Consider the following 17,286-nt stretch of genomic DNA (forward strand, 5'->3'; position numbering starts at 1 on the left):
CCTCGCCTCGCCTCGCCGCCGCGGGGACGGGCGCGCCTCCCCCTCCCCCCGCCCGCCTTCCCCGGCGTCCCGAGGGGGTCGGGGCCGCCCGGAGCGCAGCGGGCCGGGCCGGGCCTGCTCGGGGGAGAGCCGCTTTCGATCCTCTTCCCCGGGCAGAGAGGCTTGTWACCCGCCTCGAGCAGGGCCGTGAAACCGCGTCGCAGTGGCGCTTCCCCGCAGCAGGGGGGCGGGCGGCCGGCAGGGCTTCCCCCGCGGGGCCCCTGCCCGCAGCAGCCTGTTGCTCTGCCCGGAGAGTCCGCGCATCGGCGAATAAACCACCGCGGCTGCCTGTCAGCCCGTGCCGTGCGTGGGAGAGAAGCGCCTCGGGGAGGGGGGCGGCTGCAAGGAGGGCAGTCACTGAGAGGGGGGTCTCGGGCGGGGGGCGCGAGGCCACATCTCCCCCTCCYCACCACCACCAGCTCTCGTTGTGGGGTGTCTGCACCGTCTACGCGGTGGTGGCGGCTTCTGCTGAACGATAAGTGTTCCGCGTTACAGTTTTTAGGTTGCTGGAGRTTTGGCAGCCTTGTGTCGGACTTCTGAGCCTCTTAGGACAAGATTTAGCCTTTTTGGGGGGTTTTAGTTAAATTGCTACGTGAAACAATAATTTGAGACTAATCTATTTGTCACTAGTAAAAACAACTTAAMAGGGCTCTGAAGCAGCCTTGCACCAAACGTTGTGTTTTGAAACGTAATTCATGCGGCTTAARAGAGAGCTATACTTGTGATGGAAAGAAAGTTCGTGTGCTCTGATTACTAAAGAGCTTAATCATATTTCTTGTTCGTTTAGATTCTAGCACATACTGCATTTAAAAATGGCTGCATCATTTTTTCTTTGTTTTCAACCCCTAAAATGCTGTATTTAAGAGTGACTAAGTATAGTCAGGATGAGAAGGAAAGAGAAGACTGATGAGGCCTTTGTTTTTTTTTTTAATTCTTCTTTTTTTCCTCAGATATGGCAATCTGCTTTAAGCACYCTGAATCCAAACCCGACCGACAGCTGTCCTCTCTACCTGAATTATGCCACTGTGGCCGCTTTGCCTTCCAGGGTCAGCCGACACAATAGTCCATCTGCAGCTCAGTTCATCACCCGCCTGGTTAGAAATTGTCTTCCAGGAGGTGTCAACAGATGTATTGTTGTAAGTGGCTGTTTGAAAATGCTTTTGGTGAAATGTCTGGTGAAGTATTTTCTTGACTTTTCAGGATTTTAGCTGTATCCAAGGAGACTGAAGGTGGGCAAGTTATACCAGTATAACTATATTAGTATTTGTAAGCTGTTTTGCACTGAAGCATTAACGAAACCTAAGTATAACAGCTTATGCATGCTCAAGCAGTTGGAGGGAAGTCAAGATGGATGTGTGTGGAATGTTTTCATTCAGGAATGTCCATGCAAAGGAAATGAGTACTGGCTTTTTTTCAGACTAGGGTTTATGATATTAGCACGTGCTGCGTATCATGCTTTAGATGATTAACTTAGGCATAGCACCCTGCATGCAGTCTGCATTGCATAACCTGTTTAGGGTGCATTGAAAGCAGTAAGCCTCATGTATGTTAGTCAATGAATTTTAAAAATCTTAATGCAACCTAATGTTCCGCTGTGAATCTTATACTGATCAAGGTCTTGCACAGCTCTGGTCATCCGCTGTGTGAGCTTGATGAATTTATAATTAAAYGATGAAAGTTCAATTTGATAATTAATTTTTTTTCTAATGTTTCTCCAGGTTAATTCAGATTTCCAGATTGTTAGAGAAAACTCATACAGTCTGTTTCAGTAACAAAATCTAATTATAGTTTTCACTTGGAAAAGTCATTTACAGGAGTAATAACTCTACATACTTTTTTCCCCTTATAGTTAACTTTGGAAATATTTAACTAAAACTGCTTTTCATTGGTAATTTCAGCAGTGAACTTCAGAAAAATATCCATCACATTAAAAAAAATGTTAACATTAACCACGTTCTTATCTTTGCCCTCTACATGTCGTTTTTTTGAACACACATGGGTGGTTCCCATGTCTTTTTGTCTTGGTCTATATGCAAAATTCTGTTAATTGCACTAGCTTAATTAAAGTGGTTCAGCTCCCTTATAAGGACGTGTTTGTTCCCATGCCATCAGATGCAGCACTATAATTCATTTCCATTTGGGAAGTAAACAGAACTGGCTGAGTTGTGTGCTCTGCTTGTAGTGCTTTTCCATCCATGCAAAGCATGATATATGAGTACGTCCTGATTCAGACATCAGTTCTTTTCCCGTTTGTGCCTCCACCCCCCACCAATATTGTCACAGATGATAGATCATTTTAAGTGTAGCTGTCCACGCCCCTGAAAGATGTCTGACTTGTTTGTCTTCTGGCTGGTGTTTCAGATGGTCTGTGAGCGATCTGAAGTTTTCGCCTCTGCTTGTGCGTTAGCCAGGGCTTTCCCGTTGTTCACACATAGGTCCAGTGCATCGAGACGCACAGAGAAGAAAACTGTAACAGTAGAATTTTTCCTGGTTGGACAGAACAATGGACCAATAGAAGTGGCAACCCTTAAAGTAAGCTTTTGATTTGTTATGTGGTGAGTTGTTTCTACTGTTCCATAAAATCATTTATTTTTTAAATAGTGACATACACAAATGCATGTCCTTCAGGCTACGTGTGCAGTAGGTGTTGTATCTAAAGTAAGAAATGATCCCATATCAAAGTTCTTTGATAGTGATGAGTTTGCAGCGTACCTTAGTAGAAATATTGAACATGATATTATTGCAGTGAAGGCTGAAGCTGTTGTTCAGAATTTAAATCTCAGGAGTGGAAGATACCAAACAATTAGCACAAAGAAAACCATGGATGCAAATAGTAAATTTTTAGCCTTTAATATTACATTACCTTTGGTGTGTGGACTTCCCTATTTCTTTTACTTGGGGGCAAGTTTTGTCCATGGTTAYGCAGGTGAATGTCACTGAAGTCACTTAAGTGCTGTGTATTCTGTGGTTACGTATGGCATCTGATATTTCTGTCTGATGCACTCTCTGGCTGTATTCCTCTAGCAAAACTGTAGCCAGAAACAAGACCCTTAAGAAATCTCCAAGTCTATCTTGGAAATGAGCTGTGCATAACAGTTGCATTTTTTCTAAGTCATGTTTCAACAGCTGAAAATCAAAGATTGTTTTCTTTRTACCTGACTGTTACAGGGTGCATACCCCACATCAGGTAACTTTTAATATTCCTCATCAAGTTCATAATTTAAAAGCTTTTTTAAGTCCTGCACTTAAGCTATTACACTGTTCAGTGCTCCAAATTCATAATTGCAGCTTTAGGTTTTCTTTTTTTTTCCTTTAGCATCTTTGCCTTCGTACTTTTGTCCTGCTGTTTTGATTGGGTGAATTGGCTACAGCAAATGATACTAGTCCAATTTGTAGGAAAGTAGCAAGGAGAGATGTGCTATGAATACAGCAGTAGATCATTATATTTCTGCATATCTCAAAACAGAGAACAAGTAAATAGTGTTTAAAACAAAATCCTTCAGATAGGTAGATCTGAAGCCACTTGGATATTTACAACTGAAAAAGCTGAAATCTTATGTTTTTTCTCCCAGTGTGAATGCCAAAAGAACTACTGGCTTCTTCCAAGCTGAGTTTTGACCACTTAAATTCATCCAGCACTGGACAGCTAATGCAGAGCTTGGAATAGGCATGTGGTAGCAGTTTTTTGGCTAAACCTCTCCCTAGGCATGCTGCCACATTCTGCTCCTACTGCATTGTCCAAGCTATTTTATGGTGAGGACTAGGAGGGATTGTCACAGTTTTACAAGGTTAAAGATTTGCTCAAGATTCCCATTATCCAGCTTCTCAGAAGCCAATCCCAGGCATAGCTTATTTCTGTGGATAGGTTGTATTGTTTCCCTCAGACTTGGCCTTTGGTTAGAACACCTCCTTTTACCTCTGTGACCCTAACAGTAAATCACTGCAAACCTAGTTTGGCTCTTGAGGAGGTCCTTATCCCTTTAGGGGAAGTAAAGCAACCAGAAGTAGTTGTAGGGAATCAGGCACCATTCCAAAACAAGCCAAGTTTATGAGTCTGAGGGGATACAGAATGTAGAGTCCTTGGGGCAGCCTGGCCAAACCAAACTTGAGATACATCAACACGAATAACTAGCCAACACATCAGATTCCTTTGAAACCCATCTTGACTCACCCTCCTGCTGTGTGTGGTCTTCCGTGTCCTGCGGCTGCTGGAAAACTTTAACAAAGTTTCCTTCCGCCTGATCTTTTTTCTTCAAGTTGTTGATTCCATAGTGTTAAAATTTAATGTCTGTTCTCTAGTGCCTTCATTGTTCTCTTTGTTGAGAGGATCCTTTTTTAAAGAAATGGTCTGAGCTTGCTCACTGCAGACCATTCTGGTTTAATCCACTCTTGATTCAGTCAGTTTTACTCAGTCTGGGTGAAGGTCAGTTCATTCTGCCACAGAAATGAAGAAACAGTTACGTATGTTTCACGCAAATATGAAATATTCCACATTCTCCATGCTCTCCCTGCCCCCCATATATAATGTCTTATGGTAGTAAATGGTTGTGCTGAACCATTCTAAACTCTACTGCTTCCCATGTTGTAGATTGCATAGTCTCTGCAGGTTTCCAGCCCAGGCAGCCTGCAAGCTTGTCCTAATATCTTGAACTTGCTTAGTCTTATGTTTCTCCCTAAACCTCCCATTACATTCTTGGTCACATTCTGAGTGGAAAAAAGGCTGCTAATTTTGAAATATCAATTCACTGTGGGAAGGAATGAAGTTCCCTAGGAATTGGAGCACAGGAAAAAGTAAGTTTAACAAATACGAAAAATAATAGTTGTGTTCATTGTTTAGTATTGTAGAACTGTCTGGAGTCTGTTGCATTTAAGCATTAATATTCTCCAGAGGAGCCACACATCTAGTGTAGGCTATGCAGCACTAGGTGCAAAGTTATGTGGAAAAACATCCAAACCAAAGCCAGCTCTCAAGTGTCCTCCCTTCTTTTCCCAGTGTCTGGCAAGTGCTACAGAAGGAGTCAGGCTGGCTGCTCGAATTGTGGACACCCCATGCAATGAAATGAACACAGATAACTTCCTGGAGGTTGGTAATGCACCTTATGAGTAAGAATTGCTTGTTGGAAGTGTTGACTATAGTGATCAAGAACCAGTGTTGGTATTTCATAGCAAAACTTTCTTCTATGTTGGCAGTAGAAGGCATATCAAAAAGCTGTCCAAGGAGGCTTGGGTTATTYCCTTAGGCTTTAACAGCTCAAAGAGCTTTGATAAGTTGAAAGGATGCAGAGTGTAAAGCTGGGGTAACCAACAGGAGTCAAGAAACGAGTTCTTGATTTGGTCGTGATACGGGTTCCTCTGTGACTCTGGATAAGCAGCCAAATGCTGGCTATTTCAAGGATGTGCGATTGTCATGGATCTGTGAAATGGGAAGCCACATGGTGTCGAGTGTTTCTGAAATTAAGGGAGAGAAGCTGACATGTTTGCAAATGGGTTTATTATAAAGATCTGGAAAGCTGCTGAGAGTGAAAATGTTCTGTTTCATCATGGTCCAACAGAGAGTACAGCTGGCCTCTACCTCTGAAGATTTCTTTTATTAGTGGAGCTTAAACATCAGATTTGCACTTCATGTAGTTGTAAATCAAGGATGTTTCAGTGGAATTATGCCATTGGTAAACAAGTGCCAAGCCTAAAATAATGAATGTCTGTGTGTGTGCATGTACCAAAATCGCACAAAACCCATACGTGGATACATCTCTCTTTACTGTGGGAAGGCACAAATGTGTCTTTCTGATCATTGACTGGCTGTCTTTTTTCTCTTAATGATGAAGGAAATCAAAAAAGTTGGCAAGGATCTTGGGATTACTCCAACCATTATTCGGGATGAGGAGCTGAAAGAGAAAGGATTTGGAGGTATATCTTGTTCAAAATTCAACCTTTTTTCCAGCAGTTCTTTGGACTATTATGCCATCTAAATTATAATGTTTTATTTATGTATTTTTGAAAGTTTTATTACCTGCAGAATCTCAAGGTGATTCACACAGAATAACCAGAGATTTCTCCCTCCAGTGCTTCTTCCCCACAAGTGGTTTAATTCTCTATTTTCCAGGTATCTATGGAGTTGGCAAGGCAGCTCTGCATCCTCCTGCGCTAGCAGTTCTCAGTCACACTCCAGATGGTGCTACACAGACCATTGCATGGGTGGGCAAAGGTATTGTGTATGATACTGGAGGACTCAGCATTAAGGGAAAGGTACGTAAATACTTGTTATTCTGTTGTCTTTGCCTACAGTCATGTTTCCAGATGGAAATAATTCATTTAATGTCTGTAGATATAAAAGCATTTTTGTTTGAGGTGGATCTGGCCTCACCCATATGGATGTAAACTACCAGGGTGAAAAGACCGAATAGAATTCAAGGAATGTTTTACAGAGCAGTTAGTAACTACCTGGTATTTTGCTCTTTAGGTACTGCATACTGTTAGTAGAAAGCTAAAACAAAGGTATTTAATTTCTGATTTTGGAGACAGATCCAAAGCCCATTTGAGTTGATCTCAGTGCAAATCTTATCAACCTTTTTCCTTTTTCTTTTCTAGTAAATTAGCAGCAGTGATTTAGTATTTTCCAGCTCTAAGGCAAGATCACAGAAAAGTAGATGTACATGTATTCTGTGTATCTATTATGGCGGAGCACTGTCAAGAGTAGAGTTACAGATACATCAGAAATACTAATTTTAGTAGRCAGAACTGTGAAACTGTTCTTTAAAGCAAAAAATACATGTATCTGTCTATGTTGCTGTTTAAACAGACTACTATGCCTGGCATGAAACGAGACTGTGGTGGAGCAGCTGCTATTTTGGGTGCCTTCAAAGCCACTGTAAAGCAAGTAAGTAAAACATGTTAATTGATACCATGTAGACCAGTATTGCAAAGGAGCAGTCTGACTTTTGGATATATTCCCAGATATTGGGGCCAGTCTCCTGTGACTGCCTTTAGTGATCTTGGGTCACTTAGCTCTTTCTGCTATTTTAGGAAAATAGTTAAAATCTTTGGGATCTTGGGAAATGTGAGAAATTTCTTGGTTTTTTTGTTTTTGTTTTTTTTTTTTTTTTTTTNTTTTTTTTTTTTTTTTTTTTTTTTTTAGACTTTCGTGAATTAGTGTTAATTCAGGTTCCTTGTTACACCTGAGTTATCCAGTGCTGTTTTTATTTAAGGTATGGGATTTGGGGCAGCTGTTATTCCCTTAGCAAAAAGAAAAGGCGGGGGAGATGAGTTACTCAGAGGTACTAAGTCTGTCCATATCCTGAATGCTGTGCCAATTCTAATATCTAGTGAGGAAGTTACAGTTCTAGTCTGATCAGGAGCTGCTTGTTGGTTGGCTCATGTGCTCAGAAATTAGCAGGGGACTGGAGAAGAAACCAAGCATTGAAATAGGAAGATGTAAARAGAAATACCAGTAACATTTTAACATTTTAACTGGGGAAGATACATGGCCACTGCCAATAAAGCTGCCCTCTCCACGAATCCAGTCACTAAGTCTTGCTGACAGAGCAGCTATTGCCTCCAAGGAGTATCCAAAGTTCAAAGAACATTTTCTGCTGCAGATTAATGCATAGGTCTGATAGAAGCTTTGTCCAGGGGAGGATCACTGCCAAATACCCATTTCTTAACAGTTCAACTCTGTGCCTTGGCCCTAGCAGCACATTTGATGTGAAAGGATTGCAAACTTTATAGTTATCTGCAGAGATTTACAATTGAAAACAGATTTGTGAGGAGCATCTTGGACAAAACAGCTAGCTTTCTGTAACTCAGTCCTTCAGGAAGTTCAGTCACACATTTAACAAGGACAAAAGGTAAAAACTTCTCCAGTGCTTTGAGAGAGTCAGGGAAAGGCACATATGTGGTACGCTCTTGGTGATTCATTCCTTGCTTCAGAAGTATACTTCTATGTAGTTATCTCCGCTGGCTGAAATTGCATTCACAGTTACAATAGGAGTTGAATGGTAAGTGATTTGTTATTTCCCATGCAATTAATGGGCCATGRCAAAACTCAGTAATATGTTTGGACAAACTGAGCCTGCAAAAGTTGTCATATCTGCATGAAATCTGCGCCCTCTTATGTAGAAACAAAAGAATGATCTCCACTACTTCATTTTAAAACCTCATGTAAAAAGAACTGTTAAAGAACTCTGTAGAAAATTAATTCAGTTGAGTAGTGGAAAGAATTTATCCTTGTTACTGTTTCAAGACTACCTTTTTAATGCTTTTTTAAAGCATTAAAAATATAAAGCTGGGGGGAGTTTAGCTGAGCTATGCTTTGTCACAAAGACTGAAGTTGAAACTTGCATTGAATTAGGAAGCTCAGTGGGAAGGGAAAGAGGCAATTATTCATCTTCAGAAAAAATCTTCTGCCTACATGGTGTTCTACAATTTTTAACATGATTTAATGAGAATTTGGAGAGAAAAATCAAGCTAAGCAGTGATTTTTTTTTTCCTAGAAAGATGCATTACATTCATTCTGAGCCTTCCAACAAAAGTGTGAAGAGAAAAGCATTCACTTATTTTTTTTCAATTCTTGTCTCTTGCACGTCAACATAGGGAATGCTGCTTTTAGGCAGCTACAAAGGGGATGAGATTCAGTGAAAGTGAAAAGACAGTCAACACTAGTAGCAGGTTTCTGTTTTTTGTGGGTTTTTTTTTTTGGCAGCAGTAGATTAACTACCTGTCCCATTTGGAAGAGGAAGAATTCGGTGAAATTTGGTGAGATACTGTGAATAGATTGGGATTTTGCTGCGCAGACCATTTTGGCAGAGCAGTGGGTGCTAGATGGAAGGTTATCTCATCTGCAATGCTGTGTGCCCACTGACTGGACTAGAAACTGCAAAATTACTTTATTGCTTCCAGATGCTGCACGTTATTCTGAAAGCGTTCAGTTGATAGGTTTGTACGTTGGATTTCATAAAATGAGCTTATTCAGCATGTCCATTTTTCTTCAGCTATGGACTTTCATCAGAGATTCCTAGTAAAACTAACCTTGGTTTTCCTAGGAATTTGATGTTTTTAAGGCTAGCTATCCCAGTTGGAGAGAAACGATGCCTTTGTTTATTAAATGCTGCTGTTTGCCTTTCTGTTCATAGGATCCCTCCACACGATACAGTCATTATATAAACAAAATCATCATGTATTTTAAAATATCACTCATAACCAGATAAACACTTAATTTTGAACCAGAGTAAACCAGAAAGAAATCTGGCAGAAGAAAGAGAGGAGGTTAAGAGGAAGAAGATTTTGAAATGTGTGCCTCCCAATACACGCGTATGTGATAGGAAAACAAAACAACCACACTTAAGAAGAGTTTGGGGTTTTTTTGCATATGGAAAGATATTGCTAGCCTCTATCTGACCTGTGGTTTGAGTGTTGGATTCTGTGGGATCACGAGCTGTGTCACAGAAGGCTGGTGGCTGGGAGATGCGCTGAGACATGGGGGAGTACCATGTTCCAGGATCGCCATGATCACAGTTGCTTTCCAACAAATTTCTCAGAGGTGGAATCAGTTCATCAGGGGCTGATTTTACAGAGAAAGCACACAGTTCACAAATGGCTGCATGTTAGTTTTTTTTTATTTCTGTCCTTTTCCGTTATTACTATAGGCTTTCCCCCAGTATTGCAGAAATGATAGGGAGGAGCTCAGTTTCTCAAATGGCCCCAAATTGTATCTTTGTTGTTATTGGAGACTAAATAAAAGCAATGGAAAATACAGGGATTGGAAAATAATCCCAGGCATCCTGACTGGCTGTGTAATGTACTGTCAAAAGTCGTAATTGTCATTTTGAAAGCGTCTGTTACTTGGATCTTTCCTTTGTGGCTACAAAAAAAAAAGACAAGACTATAGTCCCTAGTGTTTGTAACCTCTGTTGTGAGCCTATGTTAGGGTGATACTACGTTAGATGAATGAAGTGGCACATCTTTGGGGATGTGTTCTGCTGGTTTTCACATAGGGATACTGTAGTTTAGTGACTTAGAGTTTGTTTTCAATAAGCCCAGCAATCTCCGGGTGAGTTTAGTGGGCTTTGGAATTATGTTTGTGGTGATGGAACTAAAGCTGGCTGTAAAGTACAAAAAGTGTTCTTCCCAGAGAATCATAGTAACTAAACATAACCACCCTCCTGTTGCATCTGCACACTGCATGTAATAGACATTTTAATTCACATACCTTACCACTGAGGGAAGTTTGTATGGGTCACTTGCTCAGTTGGCAAAGGCTTTCTAGATCCCTACTCTGCTTGTCTGTCTCACTTGCTTGTAGGCTCCTATTTCCTCTCTAGTGAGGACTCTGAAGGTAGTATTAGATAGTCATCTTATTCCCATTCTATAGCTCTTGGCATCAGGTTCAAACTACAAGACATTTATCATAGATTTCCCATATAATTAGCAGCATTTCTGTCAAGTTGTAATCCTTTATTGATTTCAGCCTCAATAAATTAACCTGATGGTATGAATTGAAACCCATTTCTCTCCTATTGTTACTACAGGGTTTTAAAGACAATCTTCATGCTGTTTTTTGTTTGGCTGAGAATGCAGTTGGGCCGCGCGCAACAAGACCTGATGATATTCATGTTCTTTACTCTGGAAAGTAAGATTATATCTATYCCTTTTAACAGATACTTTGAGAAAAAAACATGATCTTTCATTCTGTTCATCTGAGTACCATACAGATTGTGAACCTGCCCCTCAGCAACCTCCCATAGTAYTGATAAGTGTTTGACAGCCGTAGGAGTAAGTTTCCTGTTAGCTCTGAGTTTCTTGTTGGATATTTAAGTGCACATCAAAACACATATAATGTGTATGTTATGTTCTGAGCTGAAGTTACCTTAAAGAACTCTCACGCATGTGCATTGTTCCTGTACAACAGTTTTGTGTCCATCTGTAGTCTGTATTGTCTCAGTCCCAGAAATGGACTAGCACTGCTCAAGTATCTTATATAGTTTTAAGCGGAGTATGATACTTTTTTGTATGGCAGCAGTTTGTGAGATCTTAGCCTGGCATGCTGGTTACTGTACGGATCCAGCAGGTAGACTTTACCATGAAGACAACACATTCTGTCAAAACACTTATTGGGGCTTGCTCTGCCTGGATGCTTGTAAGCAGGGAATAAGCAGTAATACAGACTTGTTTGTCTGTATTGCAGAGTCAAATTAAAAAGTACATTAGATTTGAACCTGCTTTCTTACCCAGTATTCTAGACAAGGTAGGTGTGGTTTTAACTTCTGTCCTGAACCAGTATTATGTTAAATGTGTTGTCTTCTTTCCAGGACTGTGGAAATCAATAACACTGATGCAGAAGGCAGGCTGATACTGGCTGATGGAGTAGCTTATGCATGCAAAGATCTTGGAGCTGATATCATTCTTGATATGGCCACTCTTACTGGAGCTCAGGTACTAGTATAAAGCTGCTGGCGGACAGGGAGACATCATGTTAGTGTCTGCGCATTGCCTGCATCTTTGCCTCAGTCCTGCTGGTTGTTGGGGGAAACTGGGAATCATGAACTGGTACCTGTTGATGGCTTCGAAAACTTGCATAAGGAAAAAAAAACTATCAACAGTAACACCAGTAAGCTGTAACTCTTTGTGTGTGCTACATATTTGGAGAAGATGACATGTGCCATCAATGCTTTCTAGAAACTAGCAGGTTTTCTGTTTTTTTACGTGACTTATGCTTCATGCAAGTTTAGGGGGAAAATGGTATTTTTCTGATGATGTTAGATGATGTAAGTGATCCAGTGTTTGCAATTCAGTAGCTTTATAATTTGCAGAACTTCCACTCATATTCATATGCTATTTTCAATTTGTTATGAGTTAGTTTCTGTATTTAGTAACATCCTCAGAGTTGGGTTAATAAACAGGGAAGTAGTAGCCATTCTTAACACTGAAAATAAGGGTGTGATTTAAATGTGATTGTTGGCAACTTCAGCTTGACTTCTTTATTTGGCACAAGAGATTATGATATGACTGAGTAAAATGCTATTAGGTTTTCCCTACCATAAGGTCAGATAAGAGAGCATCATGGTTGTGCTCCTGCATTCCATGGATACTGCAGTTAGTTGAATGCTGTTTAGCAGTTGCAAGATACTAGACAGAAATTATGGATCAGGTTTTCTACTGGAGTTAATCAGATTAGCTCCTTTGAGGCTTTGCTGATTTCCACCAACTGAGGATCTGATCCAAAACACAGGAATTTTCTTGTCCATGAAATGTCTTACAWTGTAAGTCATACACAGAATGATACATGGATGTCACTTTAATACTCGTTTTTTTGAAATCTATTACCTTTTTATAGCAGGTTATATTGGTTTGCAGTGATTCCTTTGGTGTAATCTAGAGAAAAAATGGTCTTCATATCAGGAGGAGAAATGGTGGCAAATGTTTGAAAGCATGTATGTTGTATGCTTTGGTGTAAACATTAATCCTTTAAAAGTTTCCTGTTTAACAGTATCCTGCTGGAAACTTGAGGCAAGGATGGCTTCTGGATTTTGTAGATCTAGAAGGAAGTAATCTTTCTGACCATTCAAGATGTTGAATTCAAAATGTTTGTTGACACATACTGCTGGAATATCATGTGTGCTAGCTATTTTATTTGTAATTCATTGCTGATTTGATTTTATTCCTAAGAATAAGTAACTATCAACCGTATAGTTTGCTTACTCTGCAACTACAAAGAAATTTTTTTCTGGGGGTGTGGTTTGAATAGGCTAAATAAATGTGGACTGTTTCGCTGCAGAATGGATTTCCAAACATTTTAAAAGCTTCAGTAGTAGGTACTATGCCTACGTCTGCATTTGTAACACCATCATCCTCTTGTCAAATAGCTTTGAGATTTTTTTTATTGGTGGTCTTATTGGATGACAAACAACTATTAATGCAGAGGAGAGAGTAGAGAAATGTCCTACCCAGCACAATAAAGGCGCATCTTTCCTGATGATGTCCTGTATTTCACTAGGGAATTGCAACAGGAAAGTATCATGCTGCTGTCCTTACCAACAACGAAGAGTGGGAAAAGGCTTGTGTTAAAGCTGGTAGAAACTGTGGAGACTTGGTCCATCCTCTTGTGTATTGCCCTGAGCTCCACTTCAGTGAATTTACCTCTGCTGTAGCTGATATGAAGAACTCTGTGGCAGTAAGTTTTTCTTTAAATTCCATATACTGCATAAAGACATATTCTGATCCATCTTCCTTTGCATATCCTGGATAATGCACTGGTCTGCATAACGAAAGCTTTTTCTTTCTTAAGAAATGGGCCACATAAGGTCTTTGAAAACCATTATTTACTTGGGTATTTTATAGACCAAATGTCTCTGCATTGATATTTAAGGTCAATTTTGTATCATACACTGTAACTTGCRGTCCGAAGATAATTTTGCACCTTGCCTTTTAAGATGTGTGCTAAACTTCTGGGTGGAAACCTCCTAAGAAGTAAAGATGAATATTCCTCAGATCACTTATAACCTGCAGAGAGAGAGCAGCAACCAGGAAGTTGAGGACAGAGACCTTGGGGACTGCTGAAGCTGCGGACACCRTGTTTGAGAGTTAGAATATGCAGTAGGTTCCAAAAACATGGCAGAAAGGTGTTTGCATGGAAGAGTGAGACCAGACTGCTACCAGGGATTTAAATCAAGGGATTTACGGTATACTTTGTTAGCAAGTCTAGGTTTTAGGGCCATCCATTAAGCTTTGATAGATTCGCATGCTATCTTCTTCGTAGGCAAGAATAAAATGCTAATATTTTGTTTTCATGCAAGAAAACTGTATTTTGCTTCTACAGGACCGAGACAATACTCCAAGCTCCTGTGCTGGGCTGTTCATTGCTTCTCACATTGGCTTTGACTGGCCTGGAGTCTGGGTCCATATAGACATTGCCGCACCTGTTCATGCGGTGAGTGTGTTTGTCTGACTTCTGACATTTTACCTTGCTTACTACTGTAGGGAAGAAAACTGCCTGTTCCTGCAGAGACCCTGAATTCTGTCCCTTTAAATATAAGGAGAGAAATAGAGAGAGAAGAGTCTTTTGGAATGCATTGGCTTTTCGTATGTATTTGGGAAACTGAATTCCTTTGTTTTGGTAGCTTCATCTGGACGTATTTTTTATTTTCTTTTTAAAATGTTCAAAAAGTCACTTTAAGCAGCAGCTTCTTTAACTCTTCAAACTCTTCTGTTTAACTCAGTTGCTTGCTCTTCATGGAAGTAATTATAGCCTTCCAAAGTTTTTCCCCATATTATCTTTAAGGTGATTGACCAAGACTTCACTTTTCTCCTGCTGACTGTCAGCAGGGAAGAAAAACGTTTGCTCAAGTGTTCCTCCTAGTCCTTTGCCTGGAACTCCTATATATGTCTCGGATTTTTTTTWTTATTATTTATTTATTTATTTAAATCCAGTTTCTTCAACTCACATTCAAAATCCATGCTTGTGTTGGATGGAACGTTCTTTACCCTGAATATTGTCAGCACAAATCCAACCTCAAGTAATTGTGAGCTCTGTTCTTGTGTGAATTGACTGACTGATGTGCTGGTTTAATCTAACCAGGACCARTTCCTGGCTAGATTCCAGCAACATGAGTGCAGAACCACTAGSTGAGGAGGCCTGCTAAGAACCCTGAGTATTCACTGTGGCCTTGCACATTCACTGCTCCTGTTGAGTGAGTAGGTAAACTAAAACTAGCCCAGGTTATACAATCTAAAATGTGTTTTTGTTTGTTTTTCTCCTAGGGTGAACGAGCTACAGGCTATGGTGTGGCTTTGTTGCTGTCCCTATTTGGAGGGGCATCTGAAGACCCTCTGCTAAACATGGTATCCCCACTAGGATGCAATGGAGACTCTCCCACTGAAGATATGGAGAGGGATTCCAAAAGGCGTCGCTTGGTTTAATGCACCCCTATCCCAAAGTGACAGGGTGCATGTGTTACCTCACTTTGCACTGATTCATTCTCAAGCAATGAAAAAGTCATACATCAGAAATTGCCATTTTTTACTATCATGATATGATTTATTACTTGTTTCTGATAAAAACAATTTAATTTTTTTTTAAATTATTGGTGCACACAGTGGCTGAACAATACCAGTGGTGCAGACTCCAGGCTCTACTAACTGTATCAGGGGGATGGCAGGTCCTCTTTGGAGCACCTCACAAAACTTAACTAAGTGCATTTAATGCATGAGAAGCTTCTCTCTAGTCTGAAGAAGCAACTGCAGCTCTTGCTTACACAGCCTTCTGAATTACTTATTTTATGTGAGGTTTTATCAGACATTTTTGCAGGCCCCACTACATCTTGGAACATAGGATGAGGGAAAAACCACTGTAGGTTTGGCTTATACAGTGACAATTTAGCTTAGCAGCAAAAGAGAGGTAACGATGAAACGCATTTAGTTTTCATAAGGTGCTGTTTCTGCATGTTTAATGTTTTGCTGACCAGTAAAATCAACAAGAGAGTGGGCCAGAACATATCTCTCTGTAAATCTTTTACATGCAAATTACAGAATAATTCATGCTAACTGAGGAAAAGAGAAAAAAAGGGGGGACTGTGATTGAGTAAAATCAGTTTACAAAGCAGAGTGGCTTCTTGCCACTTAATAAATTTATTATTAAAGCAGCTTATGTATCCCATGTGATGTCTGGTAGTGTTATTTACATTTCTCAGTACACCAAGTGCTCCAGAAGTTTGCATGCAACTTCATTACTCTGTTCAGTTTTGTCTTCCAAGCATTCAAACATCTGAAAATAGACCTAACAGAGTAATGGTTTATACTGAATGACGTGTTGGAGGGCTGAGGAACTTAGGCTGATTCACTTCATTTGATTGATTCAGCAGGAATCAGGGATGGGATGTATCATTATTTTCTATGCAAGCTAGTCACAAATCGCTTACGAGTAATAGCTTGGCTTAGACACCCACGGGAAATGACTTGCTTCGGTTTATGTAAYGTCAGCAGCAGAATTAGGAATGGGGTGACCAAGTTTTAATCAGAGCTGGTCCCTGTGCCATGGATTCAAGCATCAGCCTTTGGAAACATTTCTTGGCTCAGCCAGAGTGTTGACACTGAAAAATCCCACCCACAACACACTTTTTGGCTGCTTTGCAGGTTAAGTCAAACTGAACTGTAATAAATTACGCTATTCCTTGTGTGCAAGGTGATCTCTGGAGAAAGCTGGTGCTAGGATTTAGCTGAGGCTCGAACAATGAGGTACATGTCTGGTTTAGACATCAGTCTTTTTGATTAAAGACCTTGTGGAAAGCTTAACACAGAACAGAGAAGAAAAAACATTTTTTTATTTTGATTTTGCAACTAAATGTAACTTTTTTTAAAACAGAATTTCATTGTTATATTTACTCCGCTATACTGGTTTCAATTCCCTGGTCTACTTGATCATAGTTTCCAGAGATCTATGTAAAAGATGAGTTTAGAAAAGAGTTGTTCCTCCAGCTCCCGAGTCTTCCTCACTAAGAAGATACCTGCATGGAGTTCCGGGATGCAATCCATTTTGGGAAGCTCTTCAAACATTACGGAGCAGGAAATACTATTGAAGAGCTCTCTAACTTACCATGACAAACAGAGTCCAGCAATGCTGAAGAAAGGAAGAAAACAAGGACAGTATTTGATTTTTTTCCCCCCTCTTTTTCCTTAAAAAAAAAACAACAACAACAAAAAAAAAACTTCAGCTTTGTGAAACTAGTAAATTCTCATCTCCCTGTCCCTGTCACTCTGGGCACGCAGTATAAAGCACTATCTGCTGCCCAAACCTACTGTGGGGGGAAACTTAAGCAGTTATTTTCATTAGTGATTCAGTCTCACTACTGAAATTAATTGCAAAATGTTCTAATTTCGTTGCTGTGAAATTGAGTTTTAAATCATCTGGTAGAAACCTCTTTAGATTAATCAGTTCTGATTTTGAAATTTAGTGCTTTACCAAAATTAGGCAGATTTCTACATGAAGACTAGCCTGCAGTTTTGTGAGCCAGGGTTAAATTCTAGTATTATTCACCACTGCAATTTCACTGAATGCAGGATGTCCAGGTAAAACAGAAATGGCTCACTAACATTCTTATTTTGCTGGTTCTCAAAGCATATCATGCTGCTGGAGTTGAAAGGAACTTAAGCCAGCTGACCAGTGCAGGAAAGAAGTCTAATATGAAATACTTGAGTAGCAATAGGAAGACTAAACAGGATAAATACCAAGGAAATCAAAACCTGAGCAACTGCTTGTTT

General features: G+C 40.1%; 1 protein-coding gene across 1 annotated transcript in view; it reads left to right on the plus strand.

Moving 5' to 3' along the window:
- NPEPL1 (aminopeptidase like 1) overlaps window positions 1–15,685 on the plus strand; it is an 18,478-nt gene extending 2,793 nt beyond the window's left edge. Inside the window, exons 2-13 of the mRNA XM_085314264.1 lie at window positions 157–342; window positions 990–1,175; window positions 2,401–2,571; window positions 5,033–5,122; window positions 5,865–5,946; window positions 6,143–6,285; window positions 6,839–6,916; window positions 10,563–10,663; window positions 11,343–11,466; window positions 13,028–13,204; window positions 13,850–13,960; window positions 14,791–15,685. Coding sequence (XP_085170390.1) covers window positions 157–342; window positions 990–1,175; window positions 2,401–2,571; window positions 5,033–5,122; window positions 5,865–5,946; window positions 6,143–6,285; window positions 6,839–6,916; window positions 10,563–10,663; window positions 11,343–11,466; window positions 13,028–13,204; window positions 13,850–13,960; window positions 14,791–14,949 — 1,608 coding nt within the window. The 3' untranslated portion in view covers window positions 14,950–15,685. The remainder of the gene's footprint in view (window positions 1–156; window positions 343–989; window positions 1,176–2,400; window positions 2,572–5,032; window positions 5,123–5,864; window positions 5,947–6,142; window positions 6,286–6,838; window positions 6,917–10,562; window positions 10,664–11,342; window positions 11,467–13,027; window positions 13,205–13,849; window positions 13,961–14,790) is intronic.
- The last annotated feature ends 1,601 nt before the right edge of the window (window positions 15,686–17,286 follow it).

The sequence above is a fragment of the Rhea americana genome, unplaced genomic scaffold (assembly GCF_003343005.1).
Source record: "Rhea americana isolate MKP2758 unplaced genomic scaffold, rheAme1 scaffold_4, whole genome shotgun sequence".
Lineage (NCBI taxonomy): Eukaryota > Metazoa > Chordata > Aves > Rheiformes > Rheidae > Rhea > Rhea americana.